At 48.0% G+C, this 22,132-nt stretch overlaps 1 protein-coding gene across 6 annotated transcripts in view; it reads right to left on the reverse strand.

Moving 5' to 3' along the window:
- The window catches only part of NCOA7 (nuclear receptor coactivator 7), a 105,864-nt gene that overhangs the window by 10,860 nt on the left and 72,872 nt on the right, over nucleotides 1–22,132 (reverse strand). For 4 of the 6 annotated variants that reach the window (XM_054174142.1, XM_054174141.1, XM_054174140.1 and 1 more), the window contains exons 5-11: nucleotides 21,302–21,409; nucleotides 19,157–19,258; nucleotides 18,059–18,184; nucleotides 13,619–13,803; nucleotides 9,810–10,876; nucleotides 7,622–7,790; nucleotides 2,326–2,473 (exon numbers count right to left, since the gene is read on the reverse strand). In XM_054174142.1, coding sequence (XP_054030117.1) covers nucleotides 2,326–2,473; nucleotides 7,622–7,790; nucleotides 9,810–10,876; nucleotides 13,619–13,803; nucleotides 18,059–18,184; nucleotides 19,157–19,258; nucleotides 21,302–21,409 — 1,905 coding nt within the window. The remainder of the gene's footprint in view (nucleotides 1–2,325; nucleotides 2,474–7,621; nucleotides 7,791–9,809; nucleotides 10,877–13,618; nucleotides 13,804–18,058; nucleotides 18,185–19,156; nucleotides 19,259–21,301; nucleotides 21,410–22,132) is intronic. The other 2 variants (XM_054174145.1, XM_054174144.1) reach the window with 2 other exon arrangements.

Raw genomic sequence — 22,132 nt, forward strand, 5'->3', positions numbered from 1 at the left:
TAGGGGGTGGAAGGAACTTCTGGAAATCACCTAGTCCAACCCCCCCTGCCAAGGCAGGTTCAGCTAAAGAAGGTCACACAGGAACACGTCCAGGCAGGTTATGAAAGTCTCCAGAGATGAAGACTCCACCACCTCTCTGAGAAGCATGTTCAGTGCTCTGCTGCCCTTACATTAAAGTTCCTCCTCATCTTTAGATGGGATTTCCTATGTTCAAGTTTGTGCCTGGGAGCCCTTGTCCTGTCACTGGGCACCACTGAACAAAGCCTTACAGGTTGGACTTGATGATCTTTGAGGTCTTTTCCAACCGTATTGATTCTATGATTCTAACGCCTGGTGTCATCCTCCTGCCACCCACCCTTTAAGTACTGATCAGCACTGATGAGATCCCCCCTCAATCTGACCTTTTCCAGACTAAAAGGCCCCAGTTCTCTCAGTCTTTCACAGAATCTCACAGTCACCATGGCTGGAAGACACCTCAAAGATCATAAAGTCCAACCTGGCACCTCAGACCTCATAAAGGATGTTCCATCACCTTTGATGGAACTCCCTCATCATCTTTGAAGCCCTTTTATGTACCCCCTCCACTTAAGGGCTGCTCTGGTTTTTAATGTATCCCATATCCTTAGCACAGTGCTCAGAAACACTTTAAAATGTGTGCCAGCTCATTTCCCATTCCAACCAGGCCTTGTGTGCACAGGGGTCAGCCTGGTAGCAAACAGAGGCATGCCAGGAAGTTAAACAGATTGCAAAAGCCCCCATATGAAACAGCCAAAGTCCAAGGGTAAAACTGATCCATCTTCCACCTAATACTGCACCAGTACTGCTGTGTCCACCTCAGAAGCAAGGGTCTGGCATTTCACCACACATACCAACCCATTTGGAATGGAATGGAATGGAATGGAATAGACCAGACCAGACCAGGTTGGAAAAGACCTCAGAGATCATCCAGTCCAACCAATCACCCAGCACCATCTAATCAACTAAACCATGGCACTGAGTGCCTCATCCAGGCTCTTCCTAAACACCTCCAGTGATGGTGACTCCACCACCTCCCTGGGCAGCACATTCCCATGGCCAATCTCTCTTTCTATGAAGACCTTCTTCCTAAAACAAGAACAATTTTCTACATGTAAAAGCTGACAAGAGCTGAAGCAAGCAACACTCACTCATCCATCTACCTAACATCCTGCCTAAACCTCCCCTGGTGCAGATTGAGACTGTGTCCTCTTGTCCTGGTGCTGGTTGCCTGGGAGAAGAGACCAACCCCCACCTGGCTACAGCCTCCCTTCAGGGAGTTGGAGAGAGCAAGAAGGTCTCCCCTGAGCCTCCTCTTCTCCAGGCTAAGCAACCCCAGCTCCCTCAGCCTCTCCTCACAGGGCTGTGCTCCAGACCCCTCCCCAGCTTTGTTGCCCTTCTCTGGACACCTTCCAGCAACTCAACATCTTTCCTAAACTGAGGAGCCCAGAACTGGACACAGGACTCAAGGTGTGGCCTAACCAGTGCTGAGTACAGGGGCAGAACGACCTCCCTGCTCCTGCTGGCCACACTCTTCCTGATCCAGGCCAGGATGCCATTGGCCTCACACAGGAGCCTCTGCTGGGCTTTACATGTACAAATTTTAGAGATTTTAGTTGTAGAACAGAAATACATCACAACTTTAACCACACCAACAACATACATCTGTAACAGGTTTCCAACTGGCTAAGATCACATAAGCAAAATACTGACTCAGCTCCTGCTGGTTGCACAGCAGAGCTTCCAGCTGTTCTCCTGCTCTTTGTAGTGAGGAGAGAAAGGAGAGCTGAAGGGAAGTGAGTACATTGCCGAGACAGATACAGGATCCCAGGATGTTAGGGGTTGGAAGGGACCTCCAGACACCGAGTCCAACACCCCAACCCCCAGCCAGAGCACAGATCACACAGGAATGCATCCAGATGGGTCTTGAAAGACTCCAGAGGAGACTCCACAACCTCTCTGTGGAACCTGTTCCAGTGCTCTGTGACCCTCACCTCACAGTGAAGAAGTTCCTCCTTATGCTGAGGTGGAACCTCCTGTGCTGTAGTTTATATCCATTGCCCCTTGTCCTACCACAGGATGCAAGTGAGCAGAGCCTGCCCCCTCCCTCTTGACCCCCAGGCCCTCAGATATTTATAACCATTGATTAAATCCTCCCTCAGTCTTGTCTTCTCCAGACTAACAGGCTGTCCAAAGCAGCAAGCATAAAGAAACCCAGCAAACACCAGAAGAGCTCAGCAGAGCAACTGCTGAGATCTGTAACAGAGGATATCCACACACATGCTCCACGTTAAAGCAGAAAGCACTCACCTCCCAGCTTTTAGTTGTAGGCTCACTGAAGAAGTTGTCTATCATGTCAAGCTCCTCCTTTTCCACCACCACAAAACCTTGCTCTTTGGCATCTTTCCCATAGATTTCTGGTGACCACTGAACAAAAAAGGTGTACAGGTGATCCACCCTGCAAACAGAAGAGGAGGTAACTGCTGGTCAGTGGTCCATGAGCACACCACTGTCTTGTAGTACAGAGGTTCTGCCCAGTGAAACACAGGGGACAGCCACACAAATAGGATACCTGTGTGTTTCTACCCTCACACAGTGCACAAGGCAATAGACCCCTCCATGTGTCAGCCTGAAGCACTCCAAGGTTTGTCTGCCCTGCAAAGTATTTTCCTTCTTCCTTTGCCAAACACATGGTACCAAAGCACCATCGTAAAACCAAGTGGCTTGTGCAGTCCCACACAGCTCATATTGAAGTCAAACTGATTGGTACTGCAGATTCACAGGTTGCAGCTGGCTGGAAGGGACCCTTAAAGGTTTTCTTGTCCAACCTCCCTGCACTCAGCAGGGACACCTCCAACTAGACCAGGCTGCCCAGGGCTGCATCAAGTCTGATTTTGAATGTCTCAACCACATCCCAGGGCAACCTGTTCCAGTATTTCACCACCCTCACCATGAAGAGCTTCTTCCTGATGTCCAACCTAAGTCTACCCTGCTCCATAGCTTCAAACCACTGCCTCTCATCCTATTGCTCCAAGCCTTTCTAAACAGTCCCTCCCCAGCCTTCCTGTAGATATTGAAATGCTGCAGTAAGGTCTCCCTAGAGCTTTCTCTTCTCCAGGCTGAACAGCCCCAATTCTTTCAGCCTGTCTTCACAGGAGAGCTGCTCCAGCCCTCTCACCAGTTCATGTGAGTTTTAACTGAAAGAGACATTGACTTGAGCACTGCCTACTTTCTGTGCAGTACTCCTACTCTGGAAAGATAACTGCTTAATTCCTACAAATCCCCTATGAAAGGACAACAAAACCAGTCTGGCTAGGATCAGTTTGAGAGCATGTTCCTGCAGGTGGGTAGAGGGCAGCAGCATACTCTCATCTTAGACTCACAGAAGACATTTAGGTTGTGAGGCAGCACTGGAGACCACCTGGGCCAACCTCTGTGTATAGCAGAGCTAACTTCCAAACTGGAAGAGGCTGCAGAGTCTTGTCCACTTGCAGCTGTGAAAATCTACAACAGAGACTCCACAACCTCTCCATGCAGTCTATTCCCTGTACAATCAGCCTCACATTTGTGGGTTTTTTTCTCTCTCTTTTATCTAATGACAGTTTCCCTCCATGCATGCAGCATGTGATCCGATCTGGGTCTTGCACCACTCTGCTTCCCCCCCTGCTTCCCCCTTTTATAACCACAGGTCCAAAAGGAAGAGGGGAATAACCACCACCCAGGCTGTTGGCTCTGCTCTTCCTGTTACAAGCCAGCAAGAAGAGAAAGCTCCTTTTCTGCAGTTACTGCCCAGGCCACCCAGCCCCAGGCTGCAGAGACTGCTCCACCCCAGGTGCACAGCTTGGCATTTGCCCTTTCTGAACTTGTTGATGCTTCTGTCACCTCCTTTCTCCACACTGAGGTCCCTCTGAACAGCAGCCCTGCCCTTCAGTGTATGAACACTTCCCAGATGCAGCATCATCCCTCCAACATTTTGGGCTGCCCAGGGAGGTGGTGGAGTCACCATCACTGGAGGTGTTTAGGAAGAGACTGGATGGGGTGCTTGGTGCCATGGTTTAGTTGGTTAGATGGTGTTGGGTTGGACTTGATGATCTCAAAGGTCTCTTCCAACCTGGTTAATTCTATTCTATTCTATTATGAAAGGTGTATTCTGCCTTCTGATGAAGGCATCAAACAGGCTCAGTCCCCAAGGGCTACATCTTGAACCTGGCTGCTACTCAGATTGGGTATCAACCCTTGGAGCCCAAAAGCCCCACCAGTTTTTCACCCACCTGGGAGTCACAACTCTCCAATTTGGCTCTAAGGGAGATTGTGTTAGAAGCCTGCCTGAAGTCATGGTAAAACAACAATCCCTTACTCCCTTCTCATTCCCATAGTTACCTGGTTGGTAGAGAAATAACTTGCCCTTGGCACATAGCTGCTCTTAACCCTTCTTGCCCTCCCTGTGCCTGGAAGTGGCTTCCATAAGAACATGCTTCATAATCTTCCCAGGGACTGAGGTGAAGCTGCCTGCCCTGAGCTCCCACAGATCCTCCTTGATTTTTCTGAAGACAGCTGCAGCATTTCTCTTTCCAATCATCAAGGACCTCTCCCATCCTTACAAAGGATGATAGAAAGCAGCCTTGCAACAACATCAACCAGCTTCCTCAGCACACTCAGAATTTCCTGTCAGGCCCCACAGACCTGTGCATGCTCAGTTTATTTCAGCAGTCCATAACTAAGTTTTCCTCTACAATGGACAGATGCTAAATAAATCCAGACACTTCACATTTAAGAAGCAGCAACATCAAATGAGCTACAGAGGCAAACAGGTCTCTTCTGGCATAACTTTTCAGCCTGGAGAAGAGGAGGCTCAGAGGAGACCTTATTGCTGTCTACAACTCCCTGAAGGGAGGTTGTAGCCAGGTGGGGGTTGGTCTCTTCTCCCAGGCAACCAGCACCAGAACAAGAGGACACAGTCTCAAGGCTGGATGTTAGCAAGAAGTTTTTCATTGAAAGAGAGATTGGTCATTGGAGTGTGCTGCCCAGGGAGGTGGTGGAGTCACCATCACTGGAGGTGTTTAGGAAAGGACTGGATGAGGCCCTTGGTGCTATGGTTTAGTTGATTAGATGGTGTTGGGTGATAGGTTGGACTTGATAAAGCCAGAAGGGGGTTGGTGTCTTCTCCCAGGCAACCAGCAGCAGAACAAGAGGACACAGTCTCAAGCTGTGCCACGGGAGGTTTAGGCTGGAGGTGAGGAGAAAGTTCTTCCCAGAAAGAGTAATTTGCCATTGGAATGTGCTGCCCAGGGAGGTGGTGGAGTCACCATCCCTGGAGGTGTTCAAGAGGGGATTGGATGTGGCACTTGGTGCCATGGTTTAGTAGTCATGAGGTGTTGGATGATAGGTTGGACTCGATGACCTCAAAGGTCTTTTCCAACCTGGTTAATTCTATTCTATTCTATTCTAAACTTCTCCCCTGAGCCTCCTCTTCTCCAGGCTAAGCAACCCCAGCTCCCTCAGCCTCCCACAGCACAGAGCTGTGCTCCAGACCCCTCCCCAGCCTCCTTGCCCTCCTCTGGACACCTTCAAGTCTCTCAATGTCCTTCTTAAACTGAGAGGCCCAGAACTGGACACAGGACTCAAGGTGTGGCCTAAGCAGTGCTGAGTACAGGGCACAATGACTTCCCTGCTCCTGCTGGCCACACCACTCCTGATAAACACTGCAGGATAAACCAGCTGTCAACACTTCAGTTTATCTCACTACTCAGAAGAGGACAAGCAGGGGAGCTGTTTTCCAAGCCTGTGAAGCTTAATAGAGTTACCTGTTGCAAAGCTGACCCCAGCTCAAGCAGCTTTATGGAGCATCAGATACACTATCCCCAAAGCAACAGCTGACCTCATCTTATATGACAGCATCACTCCAACTCCTTCAAGTATTTACTTGCACTTCAACCTAGAGTTTTCTGAACCTGCCCTTTTGCAATACCTGAGGAGCCAAGGACTGGCTTCAGCAGATAGCAAGCAAACCAAAAGCTATCTTCAGCTACACTCCCAATGGTAACATTCCAGCTGGATTAAACCTCTCCCCCTCCTCCTCTGGGTCAGCAGCTTCCACACTAGTAGTGTGCTCAAACCCCTCATTTCTAGAACACAAGGAACAAGCCCTGAAATCAACACACATGCTACAACTCTGCAAATAAAATACAATGTTCTGACAAGAGATTTTGATTAAAAGAAAGAAAATTGCCTGCATCTTAAAGAGACACCTCTGAGACTGCTCAGCTGCTCAGCCTCTTCCTTCCTGACATCTGACTCTAAATAGCACTAGGGGGAATGGAAAAAAGATAGAAATGGGTAGATTGAGATTGGATCTTAGGAAGAAGTTGTTCCCCATGAGGGTGGTGAGAGACTGGTACAGGTTGCCCAGGGAGGTGGTGGAAGCCTCATGCCTGGAGGTTTTTAAGGCCTGGCTGAATGTGGCTCTGAGCAACCTTAACTGGTGTGAGGGGTCCCTGCCCAAGGCAGGGGGGCTGGGGGGCTGGGACTGGCTGATCCTTGAGGTCCCATCCAACCCTAACAATTCTATGATTCTATGAAAGTGTGGTCATTGATTTCCCTGTGTTGGTTTATCAACAGACTACAGAGGTGCTCTGGCTGCCTCCAGCAAAAGAAGGGCCAGGGATGTGATTCCTCAGAGCCAGTGCTGTAGCACTCTTTAAGCACATACACACCTACAGGCACATCATCTAAGTGTATTTTATCACAAAGGAGAAGACTCTCTTTTTATGGCCCTGAAGGCTACAGCAGCAACACTCATTCACAGAACCACAGAATTAATGGGGCTGGAATAGACCTCTGAGATCATCAGGTCCAGCCTATGACCTACCACCACCACATCAACCAGACCATGGCACTAAGTGCCACATCCAATCTTTCCTTAACCACCACATTCAGTGAGGAGTGTCTCACTTTTCCACATCATGCCATTTGCTCATGGGAAATAACTCCTCTTTTAGCACTGGCACTGTAGTGGAGTGCTTGTCTCTTTTGCAGCTGTTTCCCTTTTCATAGAGTTGGAAAGGACCTTAAAGGTCCTCAGGTTCCAAACCCATGTCCTGGGTTCTGGGCAGGGATACCTCCTACTAGCCCAGGCTGCTCAAGGCCTCATCCAACCTGACCTTCAACACCTCCAGGGAGGGGACATCCACAACCTCCATGGACAACCTGTTCCAGTGCCTCACCACCCTCACTGTAAAGAATTTCTTCCTAACATCCAGTCCAAACCTGCTCAAGCTTCAATCCATTTTCCTCCCTTCCTAAACCACAGCCAAACACCACAGAATGCCCCAGAGCTTGCATCATGTTAGCTGCATGCATATTCCTCTCTTCACCTCCCAAGTGGCACTGATCCCTTTCTTCCTCTTCACTGGGAGCCACATTAGACCAGCTACAAACGCTGCTTTACCCCTCTGGCATGCAATCAAGCAAGGGCACTCCTCACCTTAGCATCCCTGCTGCATTTCACACCCTGAAGCACCCAAGGAAAAGTCAGATTCAAGTCTAGAAAGCACCAGGTGCTTAAACCAGAGCTAAGCACGTTGCTGTGCTAGGCACTGCAGCTTACCTTTCTCGAGGAACAGCAAACCAGTACTCTGGTTGCTTTATTTTTTTACTGTACTGCTGAGACATGGTGGTGCTCTGAGACACAAAGGACTTTCTCATGGGCTTGCCTACTTTAATGCACAGAAACATGGGGGGAGTCTTGCTCTTCTCCTCTTTTGAAGGAAGCATATCTGAACGAGAGAGGGAGAAAAAATGGGCTGCTTACAGACAAAGTTCAAACCCTGCAGCTGATAAAACATCATCACACAGAATTCATCTTGTGCAAAGGAACACTCAGAGGCACTGCACACAGCATGAAACCTGACAGGTCATTCAATGGCCAAATTGGTTTCATAAACCCTTGTTCATCCTGAACTGTGGCCATTTATTCCCATTTGGTCACAGCCTATATATCCTCCTCAGCTGTAGAGCTGTGTACAGAACAGCCCTGTAAAGCAAAGCAGTGTGAGATGAGCATGCCAGGTGCAAACTGCAACATGAAGCAGGCAAGAAAAGGGGACAGTGTTAGACTGGGTCCTACCCATCCAGTCAAAGGGTAGCAGCCCTGCACACACACACAAAGCCTGATCAGTTCTTCAGCTCTGACAGTTGGAGAGCCACACAGCCACCTTTTGTCTGCACAGGCAGGGTCAAGGGTAGGAGCAGTTAAAGGTCTTTGAATTGGGAACAGGTCATCTTGAGTGCAATCACACAGCACTTACAGCATGGCCAAGGGATCAGGTCCAGCCAGCATGGACTTCTATGCCCAGGTGACTGCCTGGTGGATGTGGGGCAGGCTGTGGATGGAGTCTACCTGGACTGCAGCAAGGCCTTTGCCACCATCCCCCACAGCAAACTCCTGGCCAAGCTGTCAGCCCCTGGCTTGGACAGCAGCTCTCTGAGCTGGGCTAGGAACTGGCTGGAGGCTGAGCCCAGAGAGTGGTGGTGAATGGTGCCACAGCCAGCTGGCAGCCAGGCACCAGTGGTGTCCCCCAGGGATCAGTGCTGGGTCCCATCTTGTTCCGTATCTTTCTTGATGATCTGGAGGAGGGCATTGAGTCCATCATCAGTAAGTTTGCAGATGACAGCAAGCTGGGGGCAGGAGTTGATCTGTTAGAGGGTAGGAGAGCTCTGCAGAAGGACCTTGCCAGGCTGGACAGATGGGCAGAGTCCAAGAGCATGAGATTGAACACATCTAAGTGCAGGGCTCTCTACACTGGCCACAACAACCCCACGCAGCCACTCTGACCCCAGCCTGAAGTGCTGGAGAGCAGCCAGGCAGTGAGGGACCTGGGGGTAGTTGTTGATAATAGGCTGAACATGAGCCAGCAGTGTGCCCAGGAGGCCAAGAAGGCCAATGGCATCCTGGCCTGCATCAGGAATAGTGTGGCCAGCAGGAACAGGGAGGTCATCGTGCCCTGTGCTCAGCACTGGTTAGGCCACACCTGGACTACTGTGCTCAGACTAAACACCCCCAGTCCCCTCAGCTGCTCCTCACCAGCCCTGTTCTTCAGAGCCTTCACCACCTTTGTTGCCCTTCTCAAGACCTGCTCCAGCACCTCAATTGCCCTTCTTGGAGTGAGGGTCCCAATACTGAACCCAGCACGCGAGGTGTGGCCGCACTGGTGCCCAGTACACGGACACCATCACTGCCCTGGTTCTGCTGGTCACACTATTGCTGATCCAGGCCAGGATGCTGTTGGCCTTCTTGGCCACTTGGGCACACATCTTCAGCCAGCTGTTGACCAACACCCCCAGGTCTTCCTCTGCTGGGCAGTTTCCAGCCACTCTGCCCCAAGCCTGGAGCATTCATGGGGTTGTTGTGACCCAAGTGCAGACTGCACTGAAGCAACCAAAGCTACCCACACAGAGTGACAACTGCTAGACCATGAAGTGTCACTGTCAATCCTGCAACTGGGTGACATTTCACTGTCCTTAAAGCCAGTAACCAGAGGTGAAGATTATATACACAGTGATGACTGAACATGGAGACAGCTCACAAGCTACTTATCAAACTAGAAGCTTAGGGAATTGGGAGCAATTTTTGTTTTCTTCTAAACAGCAGATGACATAGAAAAAATACCCACATACAAGAGGAGAGCCCAAAGAGTGTGCATCACAGAAAGAGGGAGTGCAGAGCTCTCCATTCAGAGGTTACCATCACAACGCTGTCCAAGCCTCAGAGGAAAGAAGGATAACCAGAGACCTACCTTCAATTGGCACTTGAATTTTCTGCAGCAGCCACAGTCTGATCTCTGATTGATTGTCTAACTGTGCTTCTTGACAGGTCTTGTCTACAGCTGGTACTAATGAAGAGTCCACAGACTCTTTCAGAGCCTTTTCCTCTGCTGCTGCTGAGCTGATTTCTAATGAAGGTGCTTTCCTTTCAACACAGCAGGAATCAAGCTCCATACTTTTAACTGTATGGACTTCATTAGCTTGGGACTTTGAACAGCTAAGTGTAAGGTCTATGCCAACTGCTTTATTGTTTTCACCTTTCTGGATTTCAGCCTTGTGTAAGTCTTCAGATGACTGAGACCCATTCCCATCTTTATTGAGGTAAAATTCAATAAGTTTATCTTTCTCTAGCTCTTTCTTAGGGTCCAATGCAGTCTCCACCTTACCTGTCGGGGAACTGACACATTTGTTTACTTCTGGAATAACATCTTGCTTTTCACACAGCTCTAAGTCTAAGTCAGCTTTAGGTTCAACACTGTCCTTTTTTTCCAAGGAATCAACTGTCAAGTGCTCCTGGACTTCTGTAGTGGATTTGGTTACCTGCTGCTTAGTTCTCCCCAGCTCCCTGGGGTCAGCCAGCAAGCCTTCCATTACTGAGATTTTCTTGTCCAACCCTCTGTCCACAGGAGATGATGTCTTTTCCAGCTCAATGAGGTCATCCTCTCCTTCTTTTAAAAGGGATTTTTCTTTGGTTTTGACTTCTGAAGTGGTTTTGTCCCCAGGAGGCTCCTTGGCACCCGGATCTGCAGCAAACTTGCCCGAGTGCTCAGCGGCAGTGACGTTGTCGGGCAGCTCCAGTGACTTGGATTTGGTTGACCTCGCACTCTCAGATGCCTGAAGAACTTCAAACTCAGCAGACTTTTCCTCATCTGAAGGCTTTATCTGTTTGGCCCCCAGAGCAACAGATGGATCCCCATTCTGCTGCCTCTTTTCCTTGCTAAGGGATTTGAATTTGCTGAAGGGATTGATATCTTTCTCAGAGGACAGGTCTTCCCATTCTCCTGGCCTGTACAGAGGACAAAGATCCTTTGGTATGTCACTGTCAGGGAAAATGATGGATGTATATAGGATGTTAAACACAAAATGGGAACAGAAAACAAAATGGAAAAGAAAACAAACCTCCATAATGTACCAACTTAAGCACTGAAAACTCAACAACAACAACAACAAAAAGCAAACACTTGTACCAAAAATAAACACACACCAGAGGAAATAAGTGACTTGAACAGAAAATGGATAAAAATGGGGCAAGGGTAATACTGAGATAAAAGGAGTGAAGCACTTGGCAGAGCAAGCCAGATGGATGAAGGCATGGTAGACAGGGAAGAACAATGTGCAAGTCATCAGAATTCCAGTTGACATGATATGTCCTGTCAACTGCAGGCAGGTGATGATTCAGGCATCAGGGCATGTACTTAGCTGCTGGAATTTCATTCATACCCCATCAAGACTGTCATTTCCCACACCTGACAATGAGTCAACCTCTACAACCATCCCTGCTTCCCTAGGCTGTACAACTGCATTGTGGAGAAGACAGCAGATCAGACATAAGCCATGCCCTGCTTGAACATGTTTGGTGCAAAGCAGGAAGAGCCAGCAGAGCTGGGGCTTTTCCCTTTCATTTTTCTGCCTTACTCACATGTGTTGTTTGAATCACAGAATGGCTTAGGTTGGAAGGGACCTTAGAGATCATCTGCTCCAACCTCCCCACCATGGGCAGTGGCACCTCTCAATTAGACTTGGCTGCTCAAGGCCTTGTCCTACCTGGCCTTGAACATCTCCAGGGAGAAGGCAACCATAACCTCACCAGGCAGCCTACTGCAGAGTCTCAACACCCTCCTACTGAAGAACTTCTTCTCAAGATCCAGTCTAAACCAACTATCCCTCAGCTTCAAACCATTCCCCCTTGTCCTATTACTAGACACCCCTATGAGAAGTCCCTCTGCAGCCCTCCTGTAGGATCCCTTCAGGTATTGGAAGACAGCTCTAAGATCCCCCCAGAGTCTGCTCTTCTTCGGGCTGAACAACCCCAGCTCCCTCAGCCTATCCTCACAGCAGAGGTAATCCTTGGATCATCTTTGTGGCCTCCTCTGGACTCACTCCAGCAGCTTTGTGTCCTTCCTATGTTGGGAGGAACACCAGAACTGGATGCAGTATTTGAGGTGGGGTCTCAGCAGAGCAGAGTCAAGGGGCAGAATCCTCTCTCTTGCCCTGCTGGCCACACACGATGCAGCCCATCACACAGCTGTCTTCTGGTCTGCACGAAAGCACTTGCTGGCTTCTCATCAACAGAGCTACCCCTCAACCCACTCTGCACCCAACCTGTATTGAATGCAGACTTGCCCAAAGATTGCTTTTTGAAGTAGGACAATCCTAAAACAGTTCAAAATGGAAAATCCTTAAGAACTTAAGAGCATAAAATTTTAGCTCTTCATTGCTGCTATGAAGTGTGAGGTGAAACGAGAATACAAGATTCTCATCACTTAAAAGCTACTAAGAAGTTACTAAACACTCTAAGGGTTAACAAGTATGTGGATTGCTTTTCTAAAGGTATTTTCCAACCTGGTTAATTCTATTCTATTCTATTCTTGAAATGAGAACATAGAGAGAAGGAGATGAAGGTGAGAGGCCTTGAGCACAAGCCCTGTGAGGAGAGGCTGAGGGAGCTGGGGTTGCTTAGCCTGGAGAAGAGGAGGCTCAGGGGAGACCTTATTGCTCTCTACAACTGCCTGAAGGGAGCGTGTAGCCAGGAGGGGGTTGGTCTATTCTCCCAGGCAACCAGCACCAGAACAAGAGGACACAGGCTCAAGCTGCGCCAGGGGAGGTTTAGGCTGGAGGCAAGGAGACAGTTCTTCCCAGAGAGAGTTGTTAGCCATTGGAATGTGCTGCCCAGGGAGGTGGTGGAGTCCCCATCCCTGGAGGTGTTCAAGAGGGGATTGGATGTGGCATTAGGTGCCATGGTCTGGTCATGAGGTCTGTGGTGCCAGGTTGGACTTGATGATCTTTGAGGTCTCTTCCAACCTTGGTGATTCTGTGAATTTCACTGGTCAGAGAAGTGTTGCCTCAAAGGAGAAAACCTTGCTTAGAACAAATACATCAGCAGTGCCTAGAGCACAGATAAAGGAAAGCAGTCACCCCAGGAAGTCTGTTATGGATCATAAAGGCTAACTATCAGTGCAGCTCTGCTTATGAGGTGGAAAGATTCCACAGACTGAATCACAGAATGCCAGATTGGAAGGGACCCCAAGAATCCTTTGGTCCAGCCTTTCCAAGTAGTAGTAGAGTTGAAATGAGATGGCCCCAGCACCCTGTCAAGCTGAGTCAACTGTAGGGAATTCACTGCTTCCCTGGGGAGGAGATTCCCATGTCTGACTGTTCTGGTATTTCTGTAAGTCCCAAGGATGGAAGTTAAGATGCTGTTACCCTCAAATACTCCTCTCAGAACAGTCCTGGTTCAAATCTAACCCTCTTCACTTCCACTGAATTGACCCTGGAGAGAGGTCAGTGCAGGAGCCCAACCATGACATGCCATCAGTGCTTTTAATTAGTCTTTTGTAATGGTCTCCTTTACATTTTGCTTCTTATATTCATGACCCATTTCTCTTTAGTGCCACCAAAGCATTCCAGCAAGAAAGCCACACACCACCACAAATGGATCATTCATTTCCTGGCACTTTCCTCCCCTGCATTACAACTTTTACTTCCCATTCCCTTCCCTCTCCTTTTCCATGCCCCTTCCTGTAAACCTGCAAAGCCAAGCTGAGGTAGGAACACTCCTTACGATGGCAAGGCGTCTTTGATCTTCATGTGAGAGATGTCGTTGTAGAGGGCGATTGAGACAACCTCCTCCATGGGGCATATGAGCCCATACTCTTCACAGCCATTCTCAATCACCAGAGGATCAGACTTGTGTGGGTCAAACATGATATTGTTTGGAGTTACTATCATGACTCCTCCAACTACACCCTGGAATAGGAGAAGGAACAGTTAGCACACTGCACGCAACGCACTTGATATTTGGTATTGGATCTTAGGAGGTCTTTTCCAACCTGGTTAATTCTATTCTATGCTCTCCACTGATTCTATTCTATCATCCTTTACAGAAAACCCTCTCTCCTGCCTCTTTAAACCCCACCATGCCATGTTTGATAACAACACACTTTGGTTTTCAAGTCAGACACTGTAAGATAAAAGCCCAGTAACACCCCCAAGTCCTTGGCTGATAAGGAAGAACATCTGAAGAATTCCACTTTCAGTACTGGCTCCCACAAGCTAAGCCTGCAGAATTTCCATCACTCTCCCACAAAACAGATTAGTGGCTTAAAAACAAAGCCATTGCTCCTCGTCCTGTCACTCCATGCCTTTGCCAAAAGTCCCTCCCCAGCTCTCCTATAGCCTCCTTCAAATACTGGAAGGCTGCTCTAAGGTCTCCCTGGAGCTTTCTCCTGTCCTGGCTGACTGGCTCCAACTTTCTCAGCCTGTCCTCACAGCAGCTCTGGACCTGCTTTAACAGTTTCATGTCCTTGTACTGGGGGCTCCAGAACTAGACACTTCAGCTGAGGTCTCATAAGGGTAGGGTAAAGGGAGACAATCTCTCTCTTGACCTGCTTTTGATGCAGCCCAGGATACAGTTGGCTTTCTGGGCTGCAAGCTCCCATTGTTGGCCCATGCTGAGCTTCTCATCAACCACCACTCCCAAGTTCCTCTCCTCAGGACTGTTCTCTGCTCTCCTTGATCTGCTTTCCCAGGTGTACATGCAAAAAGCTTCAACACATAGGGGCCTGACATAAAACAGCTTCTCCTCAGTCTAGAAGCAGCTTCTACTACTGCTCCAAGAACACTTTGTACAATTGCAGATAATGCATTTGATTCCTCAAAAACAATGCTCCAGCCATGGATTTCACCAACTCAGCAGCTGTAAATCATATAGGAGCCATAGACCAACAGGGGTGACTTACACTGTAGGTAGCTAATTATCCATTGTCATCTGCAAGGCAAGCCAAGGAAGGCTGTCAAATAGGCAGGCAAAGGACCACAAGCCTAGTTTGTTGGGTTTTCTTTCAATCAAGGCGATGCCAAGCTGATGGGCTGGCACTGACAAGTGAGTACATGTATGCCTGCCCCTTTGTAAAGCAAAGTCTGCATCTAATTCCCATCTGCTTCTCCTGTGTGACTCATGTAGGGATTTGGATTGAAAGAAAAAAAGAAAATCACTACCAAGTGGGGAGGTTTCTCCCACAGGTTTGCAACCATCATTAGCCAGCTGAACTGTGCTTCTTACCCAGCCACTGCAGGAAGCTAGGCAACAAGGGATTTCAGCTAAGAAGCCATCCCACTTCTGATTATTCTGCCTGCAAATTCCTTTTCCAGCCATAAAATTGGCAGTCTGTATCCTCTGAATCTAGCAAGCACCACATAAAGCAAAGTATTGCCCTAATTTACATGGGAGAGATCAAGCAGTCCCCTATTAGCTTCTACAAAACAGCAGACTGAAAAATTACAGAGTGGGTAACTGCAGTCTACATCCACTCAATACCAAGAGAAGCCAAAAATTGTAGATGTAAACACATCTATCTTGGAAAAGCCAGGATGAAGGGGAAAATGTTGTGGTGGTTTAGCCCCAGCTGGCAGCTAAGCACCACGCAGCCACCTGCTCATTCCTCCCCCCACAGCAGGACAAGCAGGGGAATTAAGGATAAAAAAAAGAAGTAAAGCTTCTGGGTTGAGATAAGAACAGTCTAATGGCTAAAACAATGCTATAATAATAGGAAGGAAAAACAATACAGCAAAAGGAGAGAGAAAAATAAAAGCCAGGAAAAGACAAGTGATGCACAGTGCAGTTGCTCACCACCAATGCCCAAGCAGTCATCTGCCTCTCCTGACCAATTCCTCCCAGTTTATATACTGGGCATGACATTCTGTGGAGTCTGGGTCAGCTGTCCTGGCCAGGCTCCCTCCCAGCTTCTTGTGCACAAACTCAGGACAAGTGCTACTTGATACCATTTAAAAGATCCCTGTTACCAACATAACCTCACACTAAACTCAAACCACAGCACTGCACCAGCTACTAGGGAGAAAATTAACTCTACCCCAGCTGAAACCAGTACTTGTGTCCCAACAGTTAGCATGCCCAGTGTTATAAATTCCAGGGAACTTTAAAACCCCAATATGCAAGCATCTGAAGACAGAATCAACATGAGCAGATAGATCAAAGCAGACAGTTCAAGAAGGTCTTGCAACCTTGAGAAGAAAAGAGGGTTAAAATACTGCCCAGGCTGTGTGCCTGCTAGACCAGCTGCTGTAAAATTGAGGATGGCAGACCCAGTGGGAACATGTATGTTACAAGAATGCTTGCAACAAGAGGAAAGGAAAGAAAAGGGGAGGAGAGAGAAAGGAAGGGAAGAAAAGAAAAGGGGAGGAGAGAGAAAGGAAAGGAAAGAAAAGGGGAGGAGAAAGAGGAAGGAAAGAAAAGGGGAGGAAAGAGAAAGGAAGGGAAGGAAAGAAAAGGGGAGGAAAGAGAAAGGAAGGGAAGGAAAGAAAAGGGGAGGAGAGAGAAAGGAAGGGAAGGAAAGAAAAGGGGAGGAGAGAGAAAGGAAGGGAAGGAAAGAAAAGGGGAGGAGAGAGAAAGGAAGGGAAGGAAAGAAAAGGGGAGGAGAGAGAAAGGAAGGGAAGGAAAGAAAAGGGGAGGAGAGAGAAAGGAAGGGAAGGAAAGAAAAGGGGAGGAGAGAGAAAGGAAGGGAAGGAAAGAAAAGGGGAGGAGAGAGAAAGGAAGGGAAGGAAAGAAAAGGGGAGGAGAGAGAAAGGAAGGGAAGGAAAGAAAAGGGGAGGAGAGAGAAGGAAAGGAAAGAAAAGGAGGAGGAAGAAAAAAGTTTGTATTATGCAATATTTGTGTTTGTACTAGGGTTTGCATGCCATTCATTAGGAACTGCAGAAGCAGAGTGGAGATGTTTGGAGATACTGCTCTGGAAGTAGTTAAAATGTAGCTTAAAGTCATAAATGAAACAGACGTGCTCAGTTTCCAAAGGCATTGCACAACTGAATGGAGCTGGACAACTAATCCTGACATGTCATAACTCTAAAGTGCAGGTTTCTATCTATCTAGCAATGCACTCTGCAAAAGATAATGCTGGCAAGTCACCACAGTATCACCAAGGTTGGAAGAGACCTCAAAGATCATCAAGTCCAACCTGTCACCACAGACCTCATGACCAGACCACGGCACCAAGTGCCACATCCAATCCCCTCTTGAACACCTCCAGTGATGGTGACTCCACCACCTCCCTGGGCAGCACATTCCAATGGCCAATTTCTCTTTTTTGCATGGCTTTTTCCAGCCTTGACTTTCTAAAAGTGGGCTGTTTGTAATGTGAATTAAATTTGTAGCTTAGGAATCTAAATGCAAGTCATACAATTGTTGTGAAGACAAGAAAAGGAAGAAGAGTTGAGCCATGGTCTGAACATGGTCACTTGTCTGAAAATGGGCAGATTGGGCTCTTTCTAAAGCCTGGAGGTTCCACCTCCACATAAGGAGGAGGAGGCTCAGGGGAGACCTTCTTGCTCTCTACAACTACCTGAAGGGAGGTTGTAGCCAGGTGGGGGTTAGTCTCATCTCCCAGGCAACCAGCACCGGAACAAGAGGACACAGTCTCAAGCTGCACCAGGGGAGGTTTAGGCTGGAGGTTAGGAAGAAGCTCTACACAGAGAGAGTGATTGGCCATTGGAATGTGCTGCCTGGGGAGGTGGTGGAGTCACCATCATTGGAGGTGTTTAGGAGGAGACTTGATAGGGTGCTTGGTGTTATGGTTTAGTTGATTAGGTGGTGCTGGATAATAGCTTGGACTTGATGATCTCAAAGGTCTCTTCCAACTTGGTTTATTCTATTCTATTCTTTATTGTGAGGATCACAGAGCACTGGAACAGGTTGCCCAGAGAGGTTGTGGAGTCTCCTTCTCTGGAGACTTTCAAGGCCTGTCTGGATGTGTTCCTGTGTGACCTGTGCTGGATTCTATGTTCCTGCTCTGGCAGGGGGGTTGAACTCGGTCTCTGCAGGTCCCTTCCAACCCCTGACATCCTGTGAGCCTGTGTGTTTGCTGGGAAGAATTTCCCACTCTTTACAAACATGGAGCACGTTTGACTCCTCAAATACTGATCTCTCACTTATCCAGACAGATCTTGCTTTCAAAGAATCTCCAAGGATGCCCCAAAGGCAGGTTCCACCTACCTTACCATCTGTGAAGTAACGACAATTCATCTTTAAGAATTTGACAACCACAGGCTCATCCTCTTCGGAGGTGGAGGAAAGGACTCTCTCAACTGGCTTGAAGGCCTTTCTTGCCAAATCAGCATCCTTTGAGAAACAGAAAAGTTCATTGTGGAGCAACAGAACCAGAATCAGGTACTTGTAGATTACCAGGTTCAACCAAGCAGTTGGCTTTTGCTTGAGGAAGAAAAGTGGTGGCTCTGTATTTCTGTACGTAAGCTTCCTGCAGTGCTCTGTGTGGAAGAACAACCTCGTAACATCACAACAAATCTCCACACAAATAACAGGCAAGGCATTAAAAATCACCAAGGCAAGGCAGATCAGTGAATTTCCATCAGGTACAACCATGGAAAGAGGACTACTACTCCTACCACTTCAGCTACACTGAAGATCTCTGCACACAGTGCACTGTGTGATTCCCCATGCAGGTGGCACTAAGGTCAAACCCAGTTACTCACTCCAGACTTCACTTCCCTTTTCATTAGTTACAGATTTGAAATGTCTCATTGCTTTCATATAGAATTAGAATAGAATTAACCAGGTTGGAAAAGAACTTTGAGATCATAAAGTCCAACCTATCACCCAGCACCATTTAATCAACCAAATCGTGGCACCAAGTGCCTCATCCAGTCTCCTCTTAAAACACCTCCAGTGATGGTGACTCCACCACCTCCCTGGGCAGCACATTCCAATGGGCAATCACTCCTTCTGGGAAGAACTTTCTCCTCACCTCGAGTCTAAACTTCCCCTGGCACAGCTTGAGACTGTGTCCTCTTGTTCTGGTGCTGCTTGCCTGGGAGAAGAGACCAACCCCCACCTGGCTACAACCTCCCTTCAGGGAGTTGTAGAGAGCAAGAAGGTCTCCCTTGAGCCTCTTCTTCCCCAGGCTAAGCAACCCCAGCTCCCTCAGCCTCTCCTCACAGGGCTGTGCTCAAGGCCTCTCCACAGCCTCGTTGCCCTTCTCTGGACACCTTCAAGTGTCTCGATGTCCTTCTTAAACTAAGGGGCCCAGAACTGGACACAGTGAGGGTAAGAGCAGGGGAGCAGTGTTTGACTCACAGGTAGTTTATCATACTCGGCATCTGACGATGAAGGAGAAACAGGAGCACCAGGGCTGAACGACGACAGCCTCGCAGCGCTTGTCTCTGGCACGAAGAGAATCTAAACACAAACACATGTGTCAAACCAGGAAGACACAAGCTTTAAAACATTATTCACCACCTGTGCTGTGTTCTTCCAGAAAGACAGCCCAACAAGGAGCACTCCTCAGTGCAAGGTACTCCTTAACTACTCATTCCTCCTTCACAGTGGTGAAGCACATGCAGCTCATTACTCAACAGCACCTAGCTCTGCATATTGTTTTGCAGCACAGGGAGGAATAGAAAATGTGTTCCACAGAATGAGAAGCTCCTTTTTTTTTTTTTCCCTCCCCAAATTTACAATCTCAGGTTGTCTTGCAACTATTCCAACCACAGAACTGTAAAATCATAGAATCAGGATTGTTAGGGTTGGAAGGGAGCTCAAGGATCAGCCAGTTCCAACCCCCCTCCCATGGCCAGGGACACCTCACACTACAGCAGGTTGCTCACAGCCACCTCCAGCCTGGCTGCAAACACCTCCAGGCAGGAGGCTGCCACCACCTCCCTGGGCAACCTGTGCCAGTCTCTCACCACCCTCATGGGGAAGAACTTCTTCCTAACATCCAATCTGAATCTACCCCTTTCTAGTTTTGTTCCATTCCCCCTAGTCCTATCATTACCTAACACCCTAAAAACTCCCTCACCACCCTCAAAAGTCCCTCACCAAAGAACTATTAATAGTTCTAAACGGATTAACTATTACAGAACTACAGAACTGTAAAATGCCTATTAACAGTTATTGATTTGTAACAGCAAACCCTGTTCCAAAGAGAAGGCTGCTGCTGAAGATGGAAGGTTTTGAGTGCCAGAAGTTCCTGACTCTTTACTATGGTTTTTCTGTTTCCAAGAACATACATCTCCAAATGCAGAGTGGCCATTAGGGAAAACTTTCAGAGTGAGGGTGGTGAGGAACAGGTTGCCCAGGGAGGCTGTGGATGGCCCCTGCCTGGAGGTGTTCAAGGCCAGGCTGCTTAAGGCTCCCACTAGGGAGGCATCCTTGCCCAGGGCAGGGGGGTTGGAACTGGACAATCTTTAAGGTCCTTTCCAACCCAAACCACTCTGTGATTCTAGGAATCAAAACAGGAAAGTATTCTTTACACAAGTAAGTACTTTAGCACAAGGTGCTGCACTTAAAACCACCCAGCACCTTAGAATAACACAAGTGCATATAAACATTTAATGCTTTCTCTGAATGCTCACACTCTCCCACAGTGAACATCCCAGACAGCACTTAAACAGCAGCACAGCCTTGGACCTCCACCCCAAATAGAAGCAGTCATCTGTTGCAAGGGTCAGAGCAAAGGAAGATACTCCTAAAGTTAAATAAATCATCACAGTTCAAACTAAAAATGCTCAGCAAAATAAACTCATTTTCTCTATCCCAGCTTCTGTCCTCTGCTGGGTGTTCTTAGGCAAGCCACATCATCTCTTTGTGCCACAGGTTCCCCATCTGCAAATCAGGGCACTTCTGCTTCACAGAAGAGACTGAAGGAGAGATCTGCTCTTCATGAACCAGGTGTCAGCCTTCACATTTGCATTTCCATAGCCTGGCTCTCCCCAAACCAGTCTATTTCCATGCATTTCCATCTCACAGGAGGCTGACTCATCCCCAACATAATGGCAAAGAGCCATTTCAATGACTGTTCCCAACTCCCCAGTTCTTTAATGTATTATATATAGCATTTATTATATGTATATTATCTATGTATTATACATAGCATGATGTATTATATATATAGCATTTATCTGGGCTTCCCAAGAACTCAGTTCTCTTGCAACAGCTGCAAGAAGAGTTTCAGAGTCTTCCTGACTGCAAATAAAGTTTATTGACAGCAAATAAGTTTACTGACAGCAAACAAAGAACAAAAGTCAGATTATGGCAATTACAAAGCTGCCTTCCCCACCTCCAGGCAACGGTCTGGTGAGGTCCCCTTTGAGGGATTCAAATGGCTGTGCCTTGTCCTTGTCTTTAAGCACATAAAAGATAGGTGAATGTAGTAAAGGGCTTTTAAATACATAGCACATAATCAGGTTTCAGGTATTAAGAGCACCACAAAAGGCTTACCTGGCCTGGCACAATCGTCTGGGTGAAAAGCTTGTTGAGCTCCACCAGCTTGTTTGGGGTGATGTTAAACTTTAATGCTATGCTGTTTATGGTGTCCTGATTGCCAGCCTGAAGAAAGAGTTGAAGCTTAAGACACCACAGTAAACACATTCAGCAGACCAGCTGAACTCAAGCCCTCTAACAAGCTCTTTGCAGGGGATAGGTTTGATGATCTCAACACAGCCTCTGTTTAACAGCCTACAGGATAACCCAGCAGCAAGAAAAGAATCAATCCAAACAGTCATTCTCTCACACTCTAGAGTGGATAAAATGGAGAGGTGTTACAGGTGTCCCTCTCCTTTTCTCATAAAGCTTTCAGGCAGCACCACCTTACTAAGAGAACTGGTCTGCCAAGTGGGGAAGGGACCCACGCTGGGATACCTTCAGCAGTTTTGGAGGTCAGGCATTTGTGCTGCTCCCAGTTGGGACACTGGCCTTTCACAGTCACTCTGCATGATGGGGAGCAGGATGTAGACCCCACAGAGGAACCTGGGCAGCTCACAGAGACCTGCTGGGCAGAGCTAGAACTCTGAGCCAACACAGCAGCCACTAGCACCCTGCTCTGGCTTAGAGAAAGAGGTCTCACATCATCTGAGGACCAAGCACAGGCCAACCACTTGATGACCTAAGCAATACAGTGAATGGAAGCATTTTTCAGAATAGTAAAACAATGGCTCTAATAAAGAGCCATGGTGCAGGAGTAAAAATAGGATTGGCAGTCATGAGAAGGGGCAGAGGAGCCAGGCTGAGTTCAGGATATCAGCCTAGCTCTCCCCACGCAATGATACCTGG

The sequence above is a fragment of the Dryobates pubescens genome, chromosome 28 (genome assembly GCF_014839835.1).
Source record: "Dryobates pubescens isolate bDryPub1 chromosome 28, bDryPub1.pri, whole genome shotgun sequence".
NCBI classification, from domain to species: Eukaryota; Metazoa; Chordata; class Aves; order Piciformes; family Picidae; genus Dryobates; species Dryobates pubescens.